The 19,879-nt window shown below is 44.7% G+C and overlaps 1 protein-coding gene across 7 annotated transcripts in view; it reads left to right on the top strand.

The window, feature by feature from the left end:
• LOC306938377 (uncharacterized protein) overlaps positions 1–19,879 on the top strand; it is a 49,207-nt gene that overhangs the window by 14,622 nt on the left and 14,706 nt on the right. For 5 of the 7 annotated variants that reach the window (XM_079522526.1, XM_079522529.1, XM_079522530.1 and 2 more), the window contains exons 2-24: positions 2,904–3,036; positions 7,371–7,461; positions 8,170–8,309; positions 9,638–9,760; positions 10,007–10,826; positions 11,099–11,199; positions 11,294–11,405; positions 11,900–11,994; positions 12,089–12,194; positions 12,550–12,587; positions 12,720–12,788; positions 12,903–12,936; positions 13,043–13,066; positions 13,777–13,848; positions 14,136–14,281; positions 16,129–16,239; positions 16,629–16,683; positions 17,643–17,690; positions 18,021–18,086; positions 18,330–18,463; positions 18,952–19,062; positions 19,194–19,236; positions 19,704–19,784. In XM_079522526.1, the coding sequence (XP_079378652.1) occupies positions 7,386–7,461; positions 8,170–8,309; positions 9,638–9,760; positions 10,007–10,826; positions 11,099–11,199; positions 11,294–11,405; positions 11,900–11,994; positions 12,089–12,194; positions 12,550–12,587; positions 12,720–12,788; positions 12,903–12,936; positions 13,043–13,066; positions 13,777–13,848; positions 14,136–14,281; positions 16,129–16,239; positions 16,629–16,683; positions 17,643–17,690; positions 18,021–18,086; positions 18,330–18,463; positions 18,952–19,062; positions 19,194–19,236; positions 19,704–19,784 (2,605 nt within the window). In that variant the 5' untranslated portion in view covers positions 2,904–3,036; positions 7,371–7,385. Of the gene's footprint in view, positions 1–2,903; positions 3,037–7,370; positions 7,462–8,169; positions 8,310–9,637; positions 9,761–10,006; positions 10,827–11,098; positions 11,200–11,293; positions 11,406–11,899; positions 11,995–12,088; positions 12,195–12,549; positions 12,588–12,719; positions 12,789–12,902; positions 12,945–13,042; positions 13,067–13,760; positions 13,849–14,135; positions 14,282–16,128; positions 16,240–16,628; positions 16,684–17,642; positions 17,691–18,020; positions 18,087–18,329; positions 18,464–18,951; positions 19,063–19,193; positions 19,237–19,703; positions 19,785–19,879 lie in introns of all 7 variants that reach the window. The other 2 variants (XM_079522528.1, XM_079522531.1) reach the window with 2 other exon arrangements.

The raw sequence follows: 19,879 nt of genomic DNA, 5'->3' as shown, positions 1-19,879 counted from the left end.
CTTGTCTGGGTTCAGCTTGAGGTAGGGATGTCGGGGGGCCGACCGTTAAGAAATATCTGAGTATGCTTATCAGCTTTACGGTTAATTTGCATAATAATAAATGCGTGTTCTGATCTTAAATCCCTTTTTATTTTAGATCGTTTTTTAGTAATAGTACAACATAAACATTACATTTAACATGAGTACATTTATTGTAATATATAATTAAACATGGTTAAAGGACAAAAGGGGAAAAGAAGGGCGTTTGGGGAGGTAGGATACAGGGAGACAACAGGAGAAAGAAGGGGGAAAAAGGGGGGTAGGAAAAGGGAAAAAGGTCCAGTTCTTTCCTTTGTCTGTCACTTTATACTGGGTTAATACATTGGTGTCAATGTACAGTACACGCACATACCCCAGTGTGTGTATGTACCCCAGTGGTGTGTGCGTTCAGAACTTGGACGTCCAATCAACAGTCTGCGTTGACCCAAAGTTGTACATATTAGGAAAGGTCTATAGTGGTCTTCGCGTGCTTGTGATGTGCGTGTGAAACGTGCGTGTGGAATGTCATCCGGCTGGAGGAGGCCCCACATGAGGTCATCGTTAAGTCCCTAATGTATATATGTATGTGTGTGTGTGTGTGTGTGTGTGTGTGTGTGTGTGTGTGTGTGTGTGAGAGGTGTGTTAAGTGCTCCTTCAACATATGCATCTGGTTTCACTTAGAGTGTGTGTGTGTGTGTGTGTGTGTGTGTGTGTGTGTGTGTGTGTGTGTGTGTGTGTGTGTGTGTGTGTGTGCCTGCCTACAATTGCTGTTATTTGCGCCGGCCAGCTTGGCTCACTCCAGGCTGCATGAACAGCAGCGCTCAGGCGCTGTTTTCTGCCCCTGCAATGTCCCAAAGTTCTCTGTTGTACTTCAATGGCTAGTTGGCGGTAGTCAACTTAAGCGAGTGACAGCGAGACGAGATTAACACAACATGTTGACCGTATCAATGCAGAGACCTACTTGGCATTATTAAATCCATTATTAGAACATTTACAGCCGCCGCCGCTTCCTCCTCTTCCTTAATAATAAATAAAAATCACACCCGTGTGAACTGAGTGATCATAGCAACCATGCTCATTTTTTTGGTACGAACAAACACGTGGACACGTACACTAACAAAGCCAGTTGTTGGAGTGGTTTACACCACTCAAAAAAGGCTTAGCCCATGCGTCCAGTGGCTTTATAGGTATAGGCTGCTCAGATCTGGACTGGACTTATTTATGTTTTGGACTAGAACCTCTGTACTGTAGATGCAGATGCATGCATGCAGATGCGATGCGTTGTTATTGATGATTAAGCCTACAACAATTTATTTATATTGTTAAATGTTGCTTTTTTGTTTGTCTTTTAAAAAGGAACATAAATAAATGTATACCATTCGTCTACCAACTTTAATTATGTAGCCTATACATGCATATTACATTTGGGGTAGCCTATTAAAAAAAAGAGAAAAAAAATCAACAACCGTTGATGGCAAATTAACCGTTACCGACATCCCTAGCTTGAGCTGGTGAGAAGATATCCGCTGTGAGATGTCAGCCAGGCATGCAGTGATGCGCTCTTCCACCTGAGGAGCAGAGGGGTCGAAGGATAGAAACATTTGAGTATCATCGGCATAGCAGTGATAAGATAGATTGTGATCAGAGATGACAGTGCCAAGGGATTTAGTATACAGGGAGAAAAGGAGGGGACCAAGTGGATCCCTGTGGGTTGGATCCCTGTGGGACCCAAGTTAGGAGGGTTCGGGGGGATGAAAGCAAACCTTTCCAAGAAACCTGGTAGGTCCGGTCGGTTAGGTAGGAGGAGAACCACGCTAGAAGAATCAGGACTGCAGAGTGGGAGGCAGCATGTAGTGCAGTTTCCATTGATTGGTCTGGTTTGAATCCTGACTGGTTGGGATCCAGCAGGTTGTTCTGTGAGAGATTGAGAGAAAGCTGGTTAGAGACAATGCATTCAAGAGTTTTGGAAAGAAAGGAAAGGACTGGGTCTGTAGTTCTTGACGTCTGAGGGATCAAGAGTTGGTTTCTTGAGGAGCGGCGTTACTCTGGCTGACTTGAAGGCAGATGGGACCCAGCTTGAGGTTATCGAACTGTTGATGGATGTGATGAAGGGGAGCAGATCAGGTGCGATGGTCTGGAAAATTGGAGAAGGGATGGGCCTAGTAGAGGTTACTAGTTTTAGGACCTCGTCTGGGGATAGCGGAGATAAGGACATGCATGGTATGTTGGGGTTAGTTTTGGGTGAATCAGACGCTTCGTTATGGGGACAAAGGGAAAAGGTTCTGGTAACCTTCTTATTGAAGTAGGTAACCAAAGCATCAGCAGAGAGCGATAAAGGTTGAGTGGGGGGGGGGGGGGGTTAGGAGGGAGGAGAACGTGGAGAAGAGCTTCCTTGGGTTAGATGTACAGGATTGGATTTTGGTGTGGTAGAAAGAGGTTTTTGCAGTGGATAGTGAGAGGGAGAAGGCAGAAAGGAGTGAGTGAAAGTGAGAGAGGACATCTGGTAGCTTTGTCCTACGCCACTTCCTTTCAGCTGCCCTGAGAGGTGTTCGTTCACATCTGAGGGTTTCAGATAACCAGGGAGCCGGTGGACATGAGCGAGCGTGCTGGCCTGGAGTCAGTGTTGGTCAAATGTTGGTCAAATGCAGTGTTGGTCAAATGCAGATGAGATAGTGTGGAACATAGTGGATCAGATCATGCAATCTCTCTCAACAGTCTCATAGCATTTCCTTTTTTGTGCAATATTGGACTCAGTGTGCAAGTGTTTATTTATTTATTCTTCCAGTCTCTTGATGGTTCTCACATTATTCAGAACTTCTCCTATGCGGTTGTAAGCAGTCGGTTCAGTCGTCTGAACTTCTCCATCATGCTCTGTGTGTTGACAGATTTAAGGAAAGAGAAAGAGCTCGTTGCTGAACAGGAAACTAACCAAAAGCTCCACCTCAACCTGCTTCTGAGGTGACTCACAACGTCCAAGTCAGCCCAACGCATCCATCCACATCTGGCGGTCAAGCCCAGGCAAGTGCATTTAAACTGGCAAAAACATCATACTGTTAATAATACTGTATACAACTGGAGACAAACACGACTTTACAAATTACAGGCCCGTTTCATTGCAGCCACAGTTTTCTAAGATTTTAGAAAAAATATTCAATACAAGACTGGACACATTCATTGAGAAACAAACTGCTGACTGACAGCCATGGCTTCAGAGAAAACAGAAGTACATCTTTAGCACTAATGGAATTAACCCACTGTGTGCTACCACCCCAGGCCAGAACGTGGCGCCAGTGCCAGAAGAATGCGTGAAAAGCCAAAGTTGAAGAAGGGCTCCCTGACTAACCACGTGGTGTATCCTTAGAGTATATATTAATAGAGACTGCACCGGATTTCTCCTCCCATCCACTTGCATTAAGTTGCTCAAAAGCGCATGAGGTGATTTCACTCCTCTTTCCGGGTAGGAACAGAGTGCATTCTAGGATGGATTGGGCCCAAACACATGAACGCGCTGGCCGCTGACTATCATTGCACGCGTTCACGTATGAAACAGCGTTCACGTGTCATCATGAACGTGCGCAATGATAGTCAACGGACCAGCACGTTCATGTGTTTGGGCCAGCACTGCAATACCAAATTCGGCCACTATGTCCATTTCGCCTCAGGGTTTCCTCCGGGTGCCGTCTCTATTAATATATACTCAAAGGGTGTATCCCCCATACAGCAGCTGTTATTGTTGGTCATGGAGGAGCAGCAACGCCCAGCGGAAGCATCGGTGCTAGTTTAGCTTGTTTTCAGGTTTTATAAGATCCTAAAGACCCCAGATTGTCTCATTTGGAGCAGAACAATTACATAAGTGCGTGTGGGCGTTGGATCTGTATGCAGGCTGTCTAGCGTGAGTAAAAGCAAAACAAATTAATAAATAAAAAATACAAAATAATAAAGAATAAATAAATAAAACATTTATATATATAACATATATAAAACTGAATCCCACTTTGTTGGCATAGATTCGGTTAATTGAAGAGATCACTAATTAAAAGAAGTGTGCTATAGGATTATTTATAGATTTAAAAAAGGCATTTGATTAGATACATTGGAAAGGTATGGTATTAGAGGTGTAGAGTTGAACCTAATCATCGTCAAGCTGGCAGAGTTGAACCTAATCATCGTCAAGCTGGCAGACCAAGGCGTAAGAGGTCGGGGAGGATGCAAGTCCACGCCAGGACGAGTGTCCATCCCGGCGGTCGACCACCAAGGTCTGGCAGTGCTCCAGCTAAACGTTGAGGGCCTCACCATTGCCAAACTCGAGATCATACACCACCTGAGCTGACCCCCACAGGGTTGCAGCCATCCTCCTACAGGAAACCGACTGTATGGCTGAAGATACCCTCAAGCTGCCCGGGTTCCACCTCGCTGGTTCCATCCTCAGCAGACAGCACGGGATAGCGACCTTGCCCAGGCACCCGCCATCTATGCAGGGGACTTGCCAGCACACTGACTGGGGATACTCCCACACGACACCAGACGGAGAGACGCTGTGTGAGTGGGCCTCCAACGCCAATGCCCAGCTCCTGTTCGACCCCAAAGAGCCACCAAGTTTCCACTCCGCAAGATGGAACACCTTCACCAACCCAGACCTCACCTTTGCTGTGTGCGGCAACAGTGACCCTATTCCGGAGAGACAGGTCATTGATAGGTTCCCCCGGTCACACCACCGACCGGCTGTCAACAAAGTGCCCTCTCTGGTGCAGCCAGTAGAGGGTAAACTTGTCTGTAGGTGGAACTTCCGGAAAGCCAACTGGCAGGCATTCACTGCGGAGACAGAAAGATCATCAGCCCGTCTCCCGGACCCAGACATCGCCGATGTTGACTCAGCCTATGCAGCCTACTGCGAAGTGCTCCTAAGTGCAGCAAAGAAAACCACCCCGTGCAGCTACAATGCGAGATACATTCCGGGCTGGGACGAAGAGTGCAACCACCTCCTGCAGGAACATCAGCAGGCTGGCTCAAGGGAGGATGTGGACGCGACTGCAATGGCACTACTCAACAAGCTGGATGCCACCCAAAGGGCCAGATGGACTGAAACCGTTGAATCAATTGATTTCAGCCATTCCAGCTGTAAGGCATGGAAGGTTATCAATCAGCTCACTGGCAGGAAAACAACACCCTCCAAGTGCCCTGTTACTGCAGACGCTATTACAGCCCAGCTCCTGAAGAACAGCCAATTCCAAGGTGCATAGTCGGACTGGGAAAAAAAAGAAAAAAATCAGAATATTCTTCTCTCGCCTGGTATCATTGAGGATGCGCTAGGACGTGTACACACGTCCAATGCATACCTCGATTGGAATCCCTAGGACGTGTGGCCACGTCCTACGAACGGAATGTGTTGAGCAAGGCAAGTCCCCAGGGCAGGATAACATCCATCCAGAGTTCATGATCCATCAGAGCGAAACAACATCTACCTGGCTGTGCTCCTTTTCTCGCCTTGCTTCCAGAAGTCCAACCTGGCGCCAGAGACAGTAGTGGATCCACAGCTTCCCAGGGAGAAGGCTGGTTTCCGATGGGGCAGATCAACGGTGGACCAGGTGACATTGAGGACAGCTTTCAAGCCAATGAGAAAGCTGGAGTAGTGTTGCTTGATTTAACGGCCGCATATGATACTGTCTGGCACCGTGGACTTCACCTGAAGCTGCTAAGGACAATTCATGGACATGGTCAGCAGTGCAAGACGGTCTTAACCTGGACATGAGCATCCTGGCTGACTACCTGCGCAAGTGGCATCTGCAGCTCAGTAACAGGAAGACCGTGTCGGCCGCATACCATCTTTGCAACAAAGAGGGAACTGTCGGTGTCCGTTGACAACAAGCGCCTAGAGTACCAACTAACCCCCAAGTACCTTGGGGTTTGGCTGGACAGGACACTGTCCTACAAACAACACCTGCAGGAAGTTGGAGCCAAAGTATCATCAAGGGTCTCGTTTATCCGCCGCCTCGCTGGCACAACTTGGGGAGCCTCCGCCAGGACACTACGGATCTCATTCTCCACACAAGCCTTGGTGTTCTCTGCTGCCGAGTACTGTGCTCCAGTCTGGAGTAGAAGCCCACACGTGAAGAAGGTTGATCATCAACCTTCGGATCGTAACTGGCTGTCTGAAGCCTACCCCTGTGTCTTACCTGCCAGTCCTAGCCTCTGACGAGAGGCCGCGACCCTCGCACTTGCAAGTAAAGCCCAAGAACACGACTAGCATATCCTGCTCGAAACTACAACTAAGGCAGCGCCCCCATGCAGACTCAATTCCCGCCACCCCTATAACAGGAGAGCACAAGAGATGCTTGGTTCCATCCCTGGAGTCCTGTCTACAAGGGCATGGCTGGCAACCACCTGGAAGTGGGAATGGGAGTCGCCTGAGCCAACACGTCTGCACCGCTACATCCAAGACCCGGGAGATGGAGTCGAAGGAGAACACCTACCACGCTGGCATTGGACCCTTCTAAACCGCCTCCGTACTGGGGTTGGATGCTTCAAATCGTCCATGAAGGACTGGGGCCTGGCGGAGAGCGCAGCATGCGAGTGTGGCGATCCTGAGCAGACTGCCGACCATATAATCACCGCCTGTCCTCTGTACAGACGTCCTTCAGAGGCTGGCCTCTTCCACGTGGGACCTGTCCTCTGTACAGACCTCCTTCAGGGGCTGGCCTCTTCCATGTGGGACCTGTCCTCTGTACAGACCTCCCTCAGAGGCTGGCCTCTTCCACGTGGGACCTGTCCTCTGTACAGACCTCCCTCAGAGGCTGGCCTCTTCCATGTGGGACCTGTCCTCTGTACAGACCTCCTTCAGAGGCTGGCCTCTTCCACGTGGGACCTGTCCTCTGTACAGACCTCCTTCAGAGGCTGGCCTCTTCCACGTGGGACCTGTCCTCTGTACAGACCTCCTTCAGAGGCTGGCCTCTTCCACGTGGGACCAGAGACAATGGCTTTGTGAGACTGAGCTGGACATATGACGACGATACACGAAAGAAGAAGAAGCTATTTGATGTCAATCAACACGCATAGACATTGTGTGTGTGTGTGTGTGTGTGTGTGTGTGTGTGTGTGTGTGTGTGTGTGTGTGTGTGTACTGTGTGTGTGTATATATATATATACTGTATATATAAAGTAGGGGTAGGAGTAAATACGTTTACTTCCTACTACTCCTTTTTGAACTTGATAAAGATTTCCAATGATCGCAATTGTTTTTTTCATTTTTATTTTACCTGTAAGTTCAAAATAAAGATCAAATCATAATGCTTATTATTAACTTAATTTCCCAAAGTTGAGCCACCAACTAACCAACCGTGTCTGTCACCCCGCAGGTCACTCCAGAGGACATGGACCCCAGGTTACAAGTTACAAACACAGTGCTGTCGCACTACCTCAACCTTGAAAGAACAGAGCCAGTCATTGGTCAGCATACTCTCTCATATAACGTTGTCTTGAAATATCTGGTTCTAATGACACTAAATATATATAACTACATCGCTAAGCTGAAGCTGCTGAACCAGTCACAGCTCAGAGCTCACCTCACGCTGCTAAAGCTCATCTTGGCATTTTCATTCACAAACTCCACCTAGCAGCTAGCACTGCAGGTTGCTAACTTAGGCCACGTTTACACGGTGACCATCGGAACAGAAAATGACAGTGCTGTTGCGTACTCACTTTTTATTCTGCATTTACACGGAGACGGAAAAGTAATTGAAAACTCTAGTGTGCATGCCAGGTGACTAGGTGTCGTTGAGACGCACTGCCCGATACGCATGCGTGGAGTGGTTCTACGCATGCGTCGTGACTGACCAGTCACGACGCATGCGTAGAACCACTCCAGTTCTACTTCCTATCACAGCCGTTAGTTTCCACAGATTTAATAGCATGTGATGGAAGGGGGTTTCACCTTGTGGTTTCAACCCCCTCGAAAATGCTGTTGCCTAATATTTTATTTTGCGTTTTCTGTAGAGACTGTCTGTCTGTTAAACGGGCCTTGGCTAACTTAAGATGCGCAAAATAGGGCTGTCTGTCATGTTTTGGTTTCGTTAGCGTGTGATGAGCATTCACTATCCTCCACTTCTTGCCATTGTGGTGTTGACTTTGTGCCTGTTCTCTGACACTGTCGTCCAGGTTTGAGCATGGTGACAGAGTACCGGAGGCCGGACAACTGCAACTCTTTCCGTTGTCACTGCTGTGAGAAAGTCATCGTCAGTGCCCAGGACATGTGTCACCGTCACCTCACAACCGCCAGTCACCGGTACAACTACATAGTGAGTATCTGAGACTGTGCTGGCAGCAAGAGAAACGCTCTCTGATTCTTTAACTGGGGTCTTCATTTATAGGAACCCTAAAAGCCACTGGAAATACATGAATCAGCTCTTAACATTATCAGTTGTCAATAGTTTCCTCCACATCCTGACATGGGTATAAAGAATTGGGCATTCTATAAATGGATGCTGCCAGGTCTGCTAGTTCCACAGCCCCTTAATGCCTTTCCTTACACGTGCACCTTCCTGTCTAACACATCGGGACGTCTGGGTCCCTTTAGATAGGGAAAAGCTGAAGTTGTGCAGCTGTAAACGCTTCCTATCATATATCTAACAGCCCAATTTAGGGATGGAGAGCACTGAACCAGCAGATATCACCTTTAGCTGAGCGTTCACTGTATGAGCCATGGCGAATCATTGATGTGGTTTGGGCTTTAACTCACCCGTCGCCAAGTTCGCCTTTTGATTCTTCTCATTCAGTCTGAGCTTGATTCGTCGTACGCCGGTGTTGCGCCCAGAATGATTATGTGGCATGCTTCATAAGTTCAGAACGCTTGGGCGATGCGCCGACACTGCCGTGAGCTTGTGGATCATCTCTTTTCTGCACACGACAACGTTGTACCACAAAGTAAATCTCGCATAATGTGCACACATCAACATACATTGCCTGCCAAGCTGCCAAGTCTCTATTGTGTTTTCAGAACGTCATTGTTGTTTAATGGTTGTGACTCAACACTCTGATCACGCTGATAGTAAGCGGCGCGAAATGGGCTGTGAAAGTGGTAACAATGCCTCGATGGTCCTCCGAATGGAAGACCAACTATTAAGAGAGCTACCTCTAAAGTTCTTATCACTAAAAAGTAGAAAGTAAAAATCAGACCAGTCTGAAGCGAGTGGTGCAACAGTACCCCCTATTGGTACTCTAAACATCGGGACAGAGGTTCATTGCTGTTCCTTGGAGTGGTTGCACCACTCAAAAACTCACACCTGTGTGATGTGAGGGCGGGCGCTCTTATCGTACATCATCATGAAATAGTCACTAAGCCTATAATTTGAGTCAAATGTTTCACATTTTGGAAATTTTGCTTGAATAAATTACATTTTTGTAAGGCAACCTCACCTTTTCATTGCCTAATAATAACATATACTCTTACCAGCTTGTCAAAACAATGCCATTTACTGCTTTTTATATAGAAATAAAATTGATTTATTATGCATAATTAAGTTCAGCCTTTTGGCCCGGCCCTCATTTGGCCCCTTGGGAAAAATAATTGCCCACACCTGCTCTAAACGCTGACTTACTTTGTTTGTTTCTTTGTTTGTTTTTGCAGAAAAAGGTGCGTCCTCATATGGTCCGTGATTGGCCAAGCAGTGTGGACCCTAATGAGCGCCGCAGAGAGCTGAGAGACCTGGCCCAACTGGTGGAGAGAGATGAGGGATGGGGAAGATTGAGGGTAATTGCTTAGTTTCAACCTTATACTGTATGTTTTTGCAGCATAGGGAATGTGAGACTGGTGAGTTTTACCCTACATGATGATGTGCTGTTGCAATAGTAATCCCGCTCAGTACGAAGCGCAGGTTAAGACATTTGGTGCATGTGCTTGGCTGAGGAGCCACTGGGGCGACGCTGCCAATGTACGTGACAAATATTAGGACTTTGACTTTTGACTTTAATTTTAATATTGTGTGCTATTTTAAAGGTGACGGTGATCCCATACACATCCAGTGAAACATCTGCCATCTCCAATTCTACTGGAGCCAAGTCACACCTGACCCAGACTACCTCCAGTGCAACTTCAGCCATGTCCAAATCCACCACAACCACTTCTAAACCACTCCGCTACATGACAGATGCAGTCATGGCCAAGTACTGTACTGGAATCTACCCAAATACAACTCCAGTCATCTCCAAATCGTCCGAATCCCTCGCAACCATCTCCAAACCTACGTCCATGATCGCCTCCAAACCAAGTACATGTCCAAACATCTCCGAATCTCAGTTAGAGCTCTGGGACGTTTTGGATGCTGCCTTGGAAGCTGGAGCTGCTTCCACAAGCCAGTCGTCGGAAGCTGCTGCCAATTTCCCTTTGAAAGCAGTTGACACAAGCGAAACAACAGATGTTTTTGTTAAAATGTCAAACAATGTCAAAATGATTGGCATATGCAAGACTATTGTTACATTAACTGAACTGTCTAATCTACTGAAATCTACTGGAGCCAAGTCCCAGCTGGAGACAACTACCTCCAGTGCAACTCAACCCATCTCATGTACTACTACACCCATCTCAATAACTACAGCCAACTCCGAACCTACTGCACACATCCCCAGTGCTACTCCAGCCATGCCTGAATCCACCGCAACCATCTCCAAATCTACGGCCACCTCTACATCAAGTACAGCAACCTCCTCAAACACGGCACCAGCCGTCTCCAAACCCTCATCATCTACAACCACCTCAACCTTCTCTGAAGATCTCTGGGAAGAATGTGAGGCTGCTGTCGAAACTACGAGTGCTTCAGGTTAGTTGCCGCAATTTCGTCTTATCGGCTTGAATTTCATAAAGTTCCAGTTTCTGTCTGCTCATTTCTTTGTCTCATGACTTCCACTTTCACTTGTTTATCATGTATCCTGTGTGAGTTCTCTCTCCTGATTGGATACAATTGGTATCCCGACCTGCAAATGCAACAGAGTCTTGTAAAATATATTTGTATACACATTTGAATCAGCAGGTTATTGCGCATTGTACCTGATATTTGGTACCTGGTTTACACTGTGAACCTTTTTGTTTTAGGAGGAATATCCACAAGGGAGCCTTTGATTGAGCCATTGGGCCACGGAACCATTTCTAAAAATGTTTCTGGGGCCCAGAGGTATGCCGAGTTGTTCTTACGGGTAAGTCAAATACATCTTCAACCATACACTAGTGGCAGCCATCATTGTCATGCAACAGGCCGCGTTATTGTTTTTGATGGGTTGTTTTCTTCAGGAGCCCAGGGTTGTTTTCAGACGTCTGGAGTTACAGACACCTGTGGTTGTTCAGGGACCCTCGCAGTCACAGGCACCTCACCACCAGTCTGCGTTCAGCACAACCACACCAGGTAAGCTTGCATTCGCAGCAGTATGCACACAAGAAAAGGGTCGACTTACTGGTCTCCTCCTTATGGACAGTATGGTTCTTGGGGATTTGATTTTAGTTTGTGTTTTTAACTTTTTTCTTGTATTTTCATTGTTTTTTTTGTTTTTTTATTGAGTGGATTGGATGGAGGGAGCCTCCTCAAAGAACAGAATTTATTTGTCTCATGACTTCCACTTTCACTTGTTTATCCTGTGTGAGTTCTCTCTCCTGATTGGATAAAATTGGTATCCTGACCTGCAAATGTATTTTCTGCTTACTAAAGAGCTGGAGAGACGGGAAGGCCCCTGTTACTAAACAAACATTCTGTAGCAATGATTACTATATCAGAATAAAATAACTATGTCCTGGACACCTCGGCTCCAATGTAGCCTTTTATACACATTTGAATCAGCAGGTTATTGGGCATTGTACCTGATATTTGGTACCTGGTTTACACTGTGAACCTTTTTGTTTTAGGAGGAATATCCACAAGGGAGCCTTTGATTGAGCCCCACGGAACCATTTCTAAAAATGTTTCTGGGGCCCAGAGGTATGCCGAGTTGTTCTTACGGGTAAGTCAAATACATCTTCAACCATACACTAGTGGCAGCCATCATTGTCATGCAACAGGCCGCTTTATTGTTTTTGATGGGTTGTTTTCTTCAGGAGCCCAGGGTTGTTCTCAGACGTCTGGAGTTACAGACACCTGTGGTTGTTCGGGGACCCTCACAGGCACCTCACCACCAGTCTGCGTTCAGCACAACCACACAAGGTAAGCTTGCATTCGCAGCAGTATGCACACTTAGTGGTCTCCTCCTTATAGACAGTATGGTTCTTGGGGATTTGATTTGATTTTAGTTTGTGTTTTTTTCCTTGTATTTTCATTGTTTTTATTTTTGTTTTATTGAGTGGATTGGATGGAGGGAGCCTCCTCAAAGAACAGGCTAGTGTTTCAGTTACGTCCAATGAGGAAAGACGAGGAATCATCTTTGTCTTGAGCCAATCAAAATTTAGCAAGACTGTGTGTGCGTGCGTGCGTGATGTTAAACCATCGCTCTGAGTTGAGTTGCCATTTGGCTCTGTTTAACATCTGCATACCATTGTTTTTCTTTCTTTCGTTTGCACAGCAAATCGTCCAGTTACGTCTTGCGTAGTGAACTGCCAGGTGAATATCAATTCTGTTCTCATCGCCATATAATCTTGGTATCACCACACTACTTTTCTCTTCTCTATAAAGTACAACCTACTGTACTGCAAGATAATTGTACAGATGACGCTCATTTTGACTCTCGATCAGGTCTGCGGTGTAACGTTCAACACTACGTTGCAATATTTTGCTCACGTGAAAGGAGGGGAACACCAGCAGGTTAGCCATATTGTTTTCATAATCATATGTGCACAAGTTAGATTAACCAATTGACTTGAACAGAACTTGGCTGAAATGTGTCCCAATAATGTCTGTCTGTCTGTCCGTCCACAGAAAATGAAGAAAATCTTTGAGACAGAATTGGAAGGTATTACAGTATTATACTCTTGTTAACATGGTCTGATGTTAACCACATGTACTGTACAGTATGTGACATTAATGCATCTTCTTAACCCTCTGTTCTACAATCACAGCAGATAAACAGGAGTATGAACCAGGTATGATTTATTACTATTCTACATGTTGGGTTATCATCAGAGATGCTGTGGAAAGGATATCAAAATGAGATCTTATAATAGTGGAGGAGTGCTGCTTAAAGACCTAGTGAAATGTAAAATAAGTTTTTCAGACTTTTAGAGTAATCATATGACCATACCTAACAGTGCCATTTTTATATCAAAATAAATCAATCCATTTATACAAATACATCCAATTTTAATTACTTCCTTTGAATGAAAACGTGATGCGTGATGACGTGTTGAGCCTCGCATGAATAAAAATGAATCTTTTCATTCATGAATTTCATTCACCATGTTTTATTCCCATCTGTGCACGTCTGTCCAAACACAGCTGCTGATGATTACAAAACTACTCCGTCTTTAATCCCATTCGAGATCTAATCAGCACGCTAAATTAAAATATGTATCTTAAAACATTATAAATTAGAAATAAGCCATGAGCTTTGCTGCCTGTCTCTCTGTGACTTTGTAAACAAGCTGCATGTAGCAGAGCTACGTCCCATAACCTGGAGGGATGTGACGTTCTGATTGGTTCAAAAACACAGATTTCCGTTTCAGAGTGAAACTACAAAATGAAATGCCCCTATTTTTCATTCCACTAGGTCTTTAAACTAACATACATGTCATATAAATTTGTTTGTCATTGAATGTAAATTGTAACGCTTAATTGAAGGTTTCTTTAATTTTAGGGTCCTTCAGTAATCTATTGATGAACGAATTCCAGTACATCAAGGAAAAGCAGCGGGACGAACCAGTCATCGGTGAGCTGTGCTACATTATGTTATCGTTATAATGTTGAGGCCAATCAAGAGTTCCATACATTGTCATTTTTCTTTTTAACGTGCAATGAAAAGTTACTTCTTCCACGGTTTCAAACACAAATTATTCTTAATTTTGTGCTTCAATAACAATAGGTTTAGGTTTATTTATTTAGCACGTAGTACAAAAAATAGACAATAACATATCAAAGAACAAAAATACAATGCAAGGAAGGGAAGAAGCCACATGGCTTATAGATGAATGAATGGAACATTGTCTTTTGGAATAGGTCTTCTTCATATCGTGGCCTGCGTCTGCAGCACCCGAGCCAATAGGATGCCTCGTTACATGTGCCTGGTTTGTAAGGAACGTACTTTCCGTGCCTCCGAGTTCACAGCCCATCTATGTGATTCATCACACATCAGACAGACACTGGTGAGTCATTTCTTTTCTGTTTGGATGCACTTGGTTTCCGATTCCTATCAGAAAGCTGTCAATGTTATTTTGCATGGCTGTATTGTTGAACACATACACGGCTTAATGTCGGGAAAGTTACACGACTGAGCCACCCAGGTGATGGCAATAATACTAATCACTGTAGTCTTACCGTGCATTACATGAAAACCGTCGGACGGTTGATTCAGTTGGATACTGTTTCTCCCTCTAACATTTCCTCGTATTTCTAGTTAAAAATTGTCATGCACAATTGTCCAGTGCATAGCCTACTGCAGGCCTGGTTGACTAGATTTAGAAGACATTTTGAAGCTCTTGCTACTGAAATGAGTGATTATTTATATGGAGAATGTGATGGAAAATTCACTAAGGAATAAGAATATAGAACTGACAAGTAATGAAATAAGAATAGAGTTGAAAAGTTAAAGTACAAGTTTATTTGAAGGATCTGTAGACAGTACAAAACCAAAGTACAGAGTTCAGAAAATGACAAAGTCAAAGTGATCGACAAAGGTTCCCCTAGCTCTTCTGCCTGAGCATACATTTTTGCCTCTTCTTATACCCTCCTGCTGAAGTACACAGATGCTTGTATCAGCAAAATCTTCAAGAACAAAAGGGGAAGTTGAATGGGACAGTTAAATGGGGGGGGGGGGGGGGGGTTGAAGGGAAAACACCTGACAGATGGAGATAATAGTAAAGCATATATTTTTACTTCACAGAGAAGTCCTGTCATTTAACAGGCATCTCAATGGGTGAGAAGGAAAGCTTATGTCTCCTCTCTTAGTGACCGTTGCCAACGTGCCTATTGGACAAGGACGGGTTGGGGAGGGACTTAGCGAAGGGCTATTTGGAAGCCCGTTGGGAGGGTGATCTTTCACTGCACGTACTCGCTGCACAGAATGTTGAACGGACTGGAGGAGTAGGACATTGGACGGACTGGAGGAGTAGGACATTGGACGGACTGGAGGAATAGGACATTGGACGGACTGGAGGAGTAGGACATTGGACGGACTGGAGGAATAGGACATTGGACGGACTGGAGGAGTAGGACATTGGACGGACTGGAGGAGTAGGACATTGGACGGACTGGAGGAATAGGACATTGGACGGACTGGAGGAGTAGGACATTGGGCGGACTGGAGGAGTAGGACATTGGACGGACTGGAGGAGTAGGACATTGGACGGACTGGAGGAGTAGGACATTGGGCGGACTGGAGGAGTAGGACATTGGGCAGTGTTGCTTCTCTGACACGCCGTTCAGAATCTCCGGGATCTCTTCTGCCCTCATGTTAGCCGTACTGTTTGTCTTACGCGCTACTTGCATCTCCAGGGTCTTCCACCTAACAATTAAGGGAATCACTTTTTTTTGTAGTTTTGAGTGGTTTTATTTTTTTTCCTAAATGTTTTTTTTGCGGCTTTTGCCTTTATTTTATATTTTTTTATAGAGGGACAGACAGTAGGCTGACAGGAAATGGGGGAGTGACATACAGTAAAGGCAGCCGGGATCGGGAGTCGAACCCACGGCACACTGCCAGACTCGGGCTATCGGCCACGGTGCCTGGACCGCTGAGCCACGGCCGAGGCCTTGAGTAGTTTTCTTGACCAGTGTATGTACATACAGTATAGAAATTCTACAAATTCGTCACAATTCTTAATTGGACCAAGGTCATAGACAGCAATGACATTCACCGGACCATTGCTTGCTCTATTGGTTAAAGAGCCTCATAGCACCAACTGAGCATGGATTTATATTTCATACGCTGTCGTTATAGTGGTAAAATAATACCATTTATATTTGTTATATTTATTTCATTCAATGTGTGCTGTAGATGCACCAGAGTCCTGCACGACTACCATTTGCCTGGAAGCCGAATGAGTGTTGGAAATCATTGGCCTGGGAGGAGGAGAACGCTCAAGGACCTGGACACATGATGATCAAGGTAAAATGGTGAACAAGGCACATTGAAAAGTAAGTGATCCGTAATTATGCAAGGCTGGGCTTTGTACGAGTGTTGTAAAACTTGACACTTGTGTTTGTATTATGTTAATATTTATTAGGGGCCAATCCCGAAGGTTTCGCCCCTATTGTTTCTCTACCATTTTTTCTTCTTCCGCCACTTTTGGCAGTTCTGTGCTGTCGCTTTCCACGAAATTCGGCAAATGTGGTAGGTAGAGGGTCGTGGGGAAACGGTCAATAACTGAAGCTCTCAGTCATTCGTCAAGGACCTCTGACCTTTAGATCTCCAAATTATATGATTGTATGAATTCAATAATCCACTCTATCCACTTCTGGATAATTGTATTTATTCATTTACTTATTCATTTTCAGATAATTGATCTCCCAAGCAAGATTTTTTGGGAGCTCAGTGAAAACTACGACACTGGTGAGTACTGGATTGTCGTCATACAGTATGCACAGCATTGAGGCTAACAGAGAGAGGTCTAATAAATGGTAAATCTGCAACAATTTATATAGTGCCTTTATCCAAGGCGCTTTACAGAGATTGTGCATTACATTCACACACACACACACACACACACACACACACACACACACACACACACACACACACACACACCGATGACAGAGGAAACCATGCAAGGCACCAACCTGCTCAAGGACACTTCGACACTAACTCTGGGGGAGCCTGGGTTTGAACTGGGAACCTTGCGCTTGCCATCCGGTCACTCTAGCCCTGAGCCACTGCTTCCCCTATAATAGAGAGGTCCACCAGTGCTTCTCAGCCTGTGGGCCGTGGCGCTATTTCAAGTGGCAAAACACTACTATTTGAATGATAATATAACATTAGAACGATGTACACGACTATAACATTAATATCACAAACAAAATGATGTAGTAGGCCTATTGTGGTATTATTTAAATGGATATTTCACTTTCGAAATAATACCATTGATGTGATACCAATATCACATCAATTTATGTTAGCGGACATTTGACATTGCTACATAAGGTGGTCCCTTATTGGCCAAGTGCTCCCACCAACATGTGATTGGTTAACCGATTTGCTCGTTTACATATGACTTAAGTTTTCCCTTCAATGTCAATGGCGTTTAATGTTTTGATGTTTAATTTACGTCATATTTAGTCGAATTATCAGCTCTTATCATTATACATCATCATGAATCATCATCATCATTGGCCAATCAGAATGCCTGTTGCCTGTGATTGGTTGGCTGATTTTCTCGTTTACATATGCCGTAAATCTTCCCTTCAATGTCAATGGCGTTTAATGTTTTGATGTTTAATTTACGTTGGGCCTGAAAAGGTTGAGAACCAGTGCTATAGACTGTGACTAATGGTTTCTAATGATTTTGTTGACAGCCTGCAAGGTTCTTGATGAGCACTTCTGCAAAGACTGGCAACATGCAGGTTAGTGATTTTAATATAGAGAGGACGTAGAAGCATACGCACATCGACCGGTGGATGATGGGCTAAAAAAGACTTCAGTTGACAGATGGAGCCCGCACACGTACAAAAAGAAATCTACTTCTTTATTTATTTGTCTGACAAGACAAAGTCAGGTGACCATGAACTGATGGAGATCCACTGGATTTGAAACCTTGTCAGACAAATAAATAAAGAAGTATTTTTTTGTACCAATATATGTAGTGATTTTAATATAACATAGTTAGAATATAGTTCATTAGCTTAGTAATGTTTGTGTTTCACTATGACATGTTCTTGTTTTTGTGCGTATAGTTCCAAACATCGTCACACTTGATGAGCTGCAGAGACACATTTGCAGAGACACATCTCCTCAGCTGGGTGAGTATTGTAGCCACATAAAGGGGATGTTTTTTTTTGTTTTTTTTAATGGAATTATTTTGAAAAACGTTTGTATGAAAGATTTAAAATTTTTGTGTACTTTTTTTTAAGCCTTTGAAATGATAACTAAAAACAACTCACGAGTCACGACCCATACAAATTGGTCCGCGACCCACATATGGGACTCACTGGTCTCATGATTCTGTGTAAATTGTCTTTGTACATGTCTTCTTTCCCTACCAGGTCTGCAGTTCATGGTTCATTACAAAACTGACAGAGGGCCATCGGGATCCTTGTGTTTACTCTGTGAGAGGATGCTGCAGGAACATGAGTTCTCCTGCCACGTGTTCAGCTTTGAACACATCAAAGCGTTTCTGGTGAGTACAACAACGTCCTCAAAATGGCCACATTTCTCTTTTTGTGACATCATGGTTAACGATGAAATCCGTTGCCGAAGGCTTTGACTTGGCTTGGCTTTTCCTGTGGTTAGCTGCCACAAACATGAACAAGTGCAGTGCTAAGAAAAGTGTGGTTGGATAAAATAGTGTGGAGGCCTTGTAGTCAAATAACTTGAGGCGACAGCTGGGAGACGAAGCCTTTCAGCAGCCTGTGTCTTGTTATTGGCTAGGTTTTGAAGCAGTAGTCTGGGACATGTGCTGAGTTTGCATCGTTATAGCTGTTCCATGCTTTCTCGCACACACATGCTATGCAGGAACGCGGATACTGAGTGGCAAAAATAACTTTCTGGCCTTGACAGCCCATACATCCAAACAGAAAAGTCACACGTGTGTGGGTTGTGTGTTGTGTGTTGTGTGTGTGTGTGTGTGTGTGTGTGTGTGTGTGTGTGTGTGTGTGCGCATTGCAGCAAAAAGCCCACCCAGGCTCACTGGAATCTAAAGCACAGAAAACCCCTATTTGGAAGTTGCTGGACTTGGCAAAGCAGGCAGCAGAAATCCACTCCACTGGTTGTATACAGGTACCTACTACACATCACGTACACTACTGCGGCAACAGTGGATTGAAATTCTCCTAGTTGGTTAGTGAGACGGAGCTTGGCTTTTTGAAGTCAACATTTGTATATCTATCTCTTTATGTTCTGTCTTACAGAAAGTGACATATCACAGCCCCATCTGGGGAGGATATGGAAATGGTGAGTTAACCACTTCCTGGGTTCACACTAAACTCCCTTTCAAAGTGTTGTGGTTTTATGTTAATAATCTATTCAGAAGTTGTGTGCATTTCTGTGACAGTCCACTAATATTCGTAGTTTGAATCCAACTAGTTGTACATTAGGGCTTTTCCCCACCTTTTTTGGACAACAAGGGAATCACATATGCCATAATCAGCAAATTGGCACAGATTATGCAGGGATAATTTTCTTTCAAAAAGGGCTTATAATCACGTAAACGTCCTGCATATTTCGCAACTATTTCACCGCATAAAATCACATAAAAACCTGCATATTTCATGGAAAAATCATGGAGTTTAGCCTGCGTAGTCAAGGATCTTAGCCAGCATAATCAAGGACTTTTGCACACGTTTTTCCGGAGGGTCTAGACTCTCATGGTGTAAAATATATCATCAGTGTCTTATTACCTACTCATACATGTGTTCCAGCTGTCAAGACGCTGAAAGGGATAAAGAAGAGAGAGGGACATGGGAAGCTTATCCCTGTTTTACCGGAGGGACCGAAACTCGGTAAGCCAAGTCAAATGTTTTGGGCTGGTAAATAAAACAAATGGTAAATGGTGCATTTATATAGCACATACAAGCAGGCAGGCACGCACGCACTC

The sequence above is a fragment of the Electrona antarctica genome (genome assembly GCF_951216825.1).
Source record: "Electrona antarctica genome assembly, chromosome: 15".
Lineage (NCBI taxonomy): Eukaryota > Metazoa > Chordata > Actinopteri > Myctophiformes > Myctophidae > Electrona > Electrona antarctica.
The sequence above is the reverse complement of the archived record's forward strand: the minus strand, read 5'-3'. Positions and strand labels throughout refer to the sequence as shown.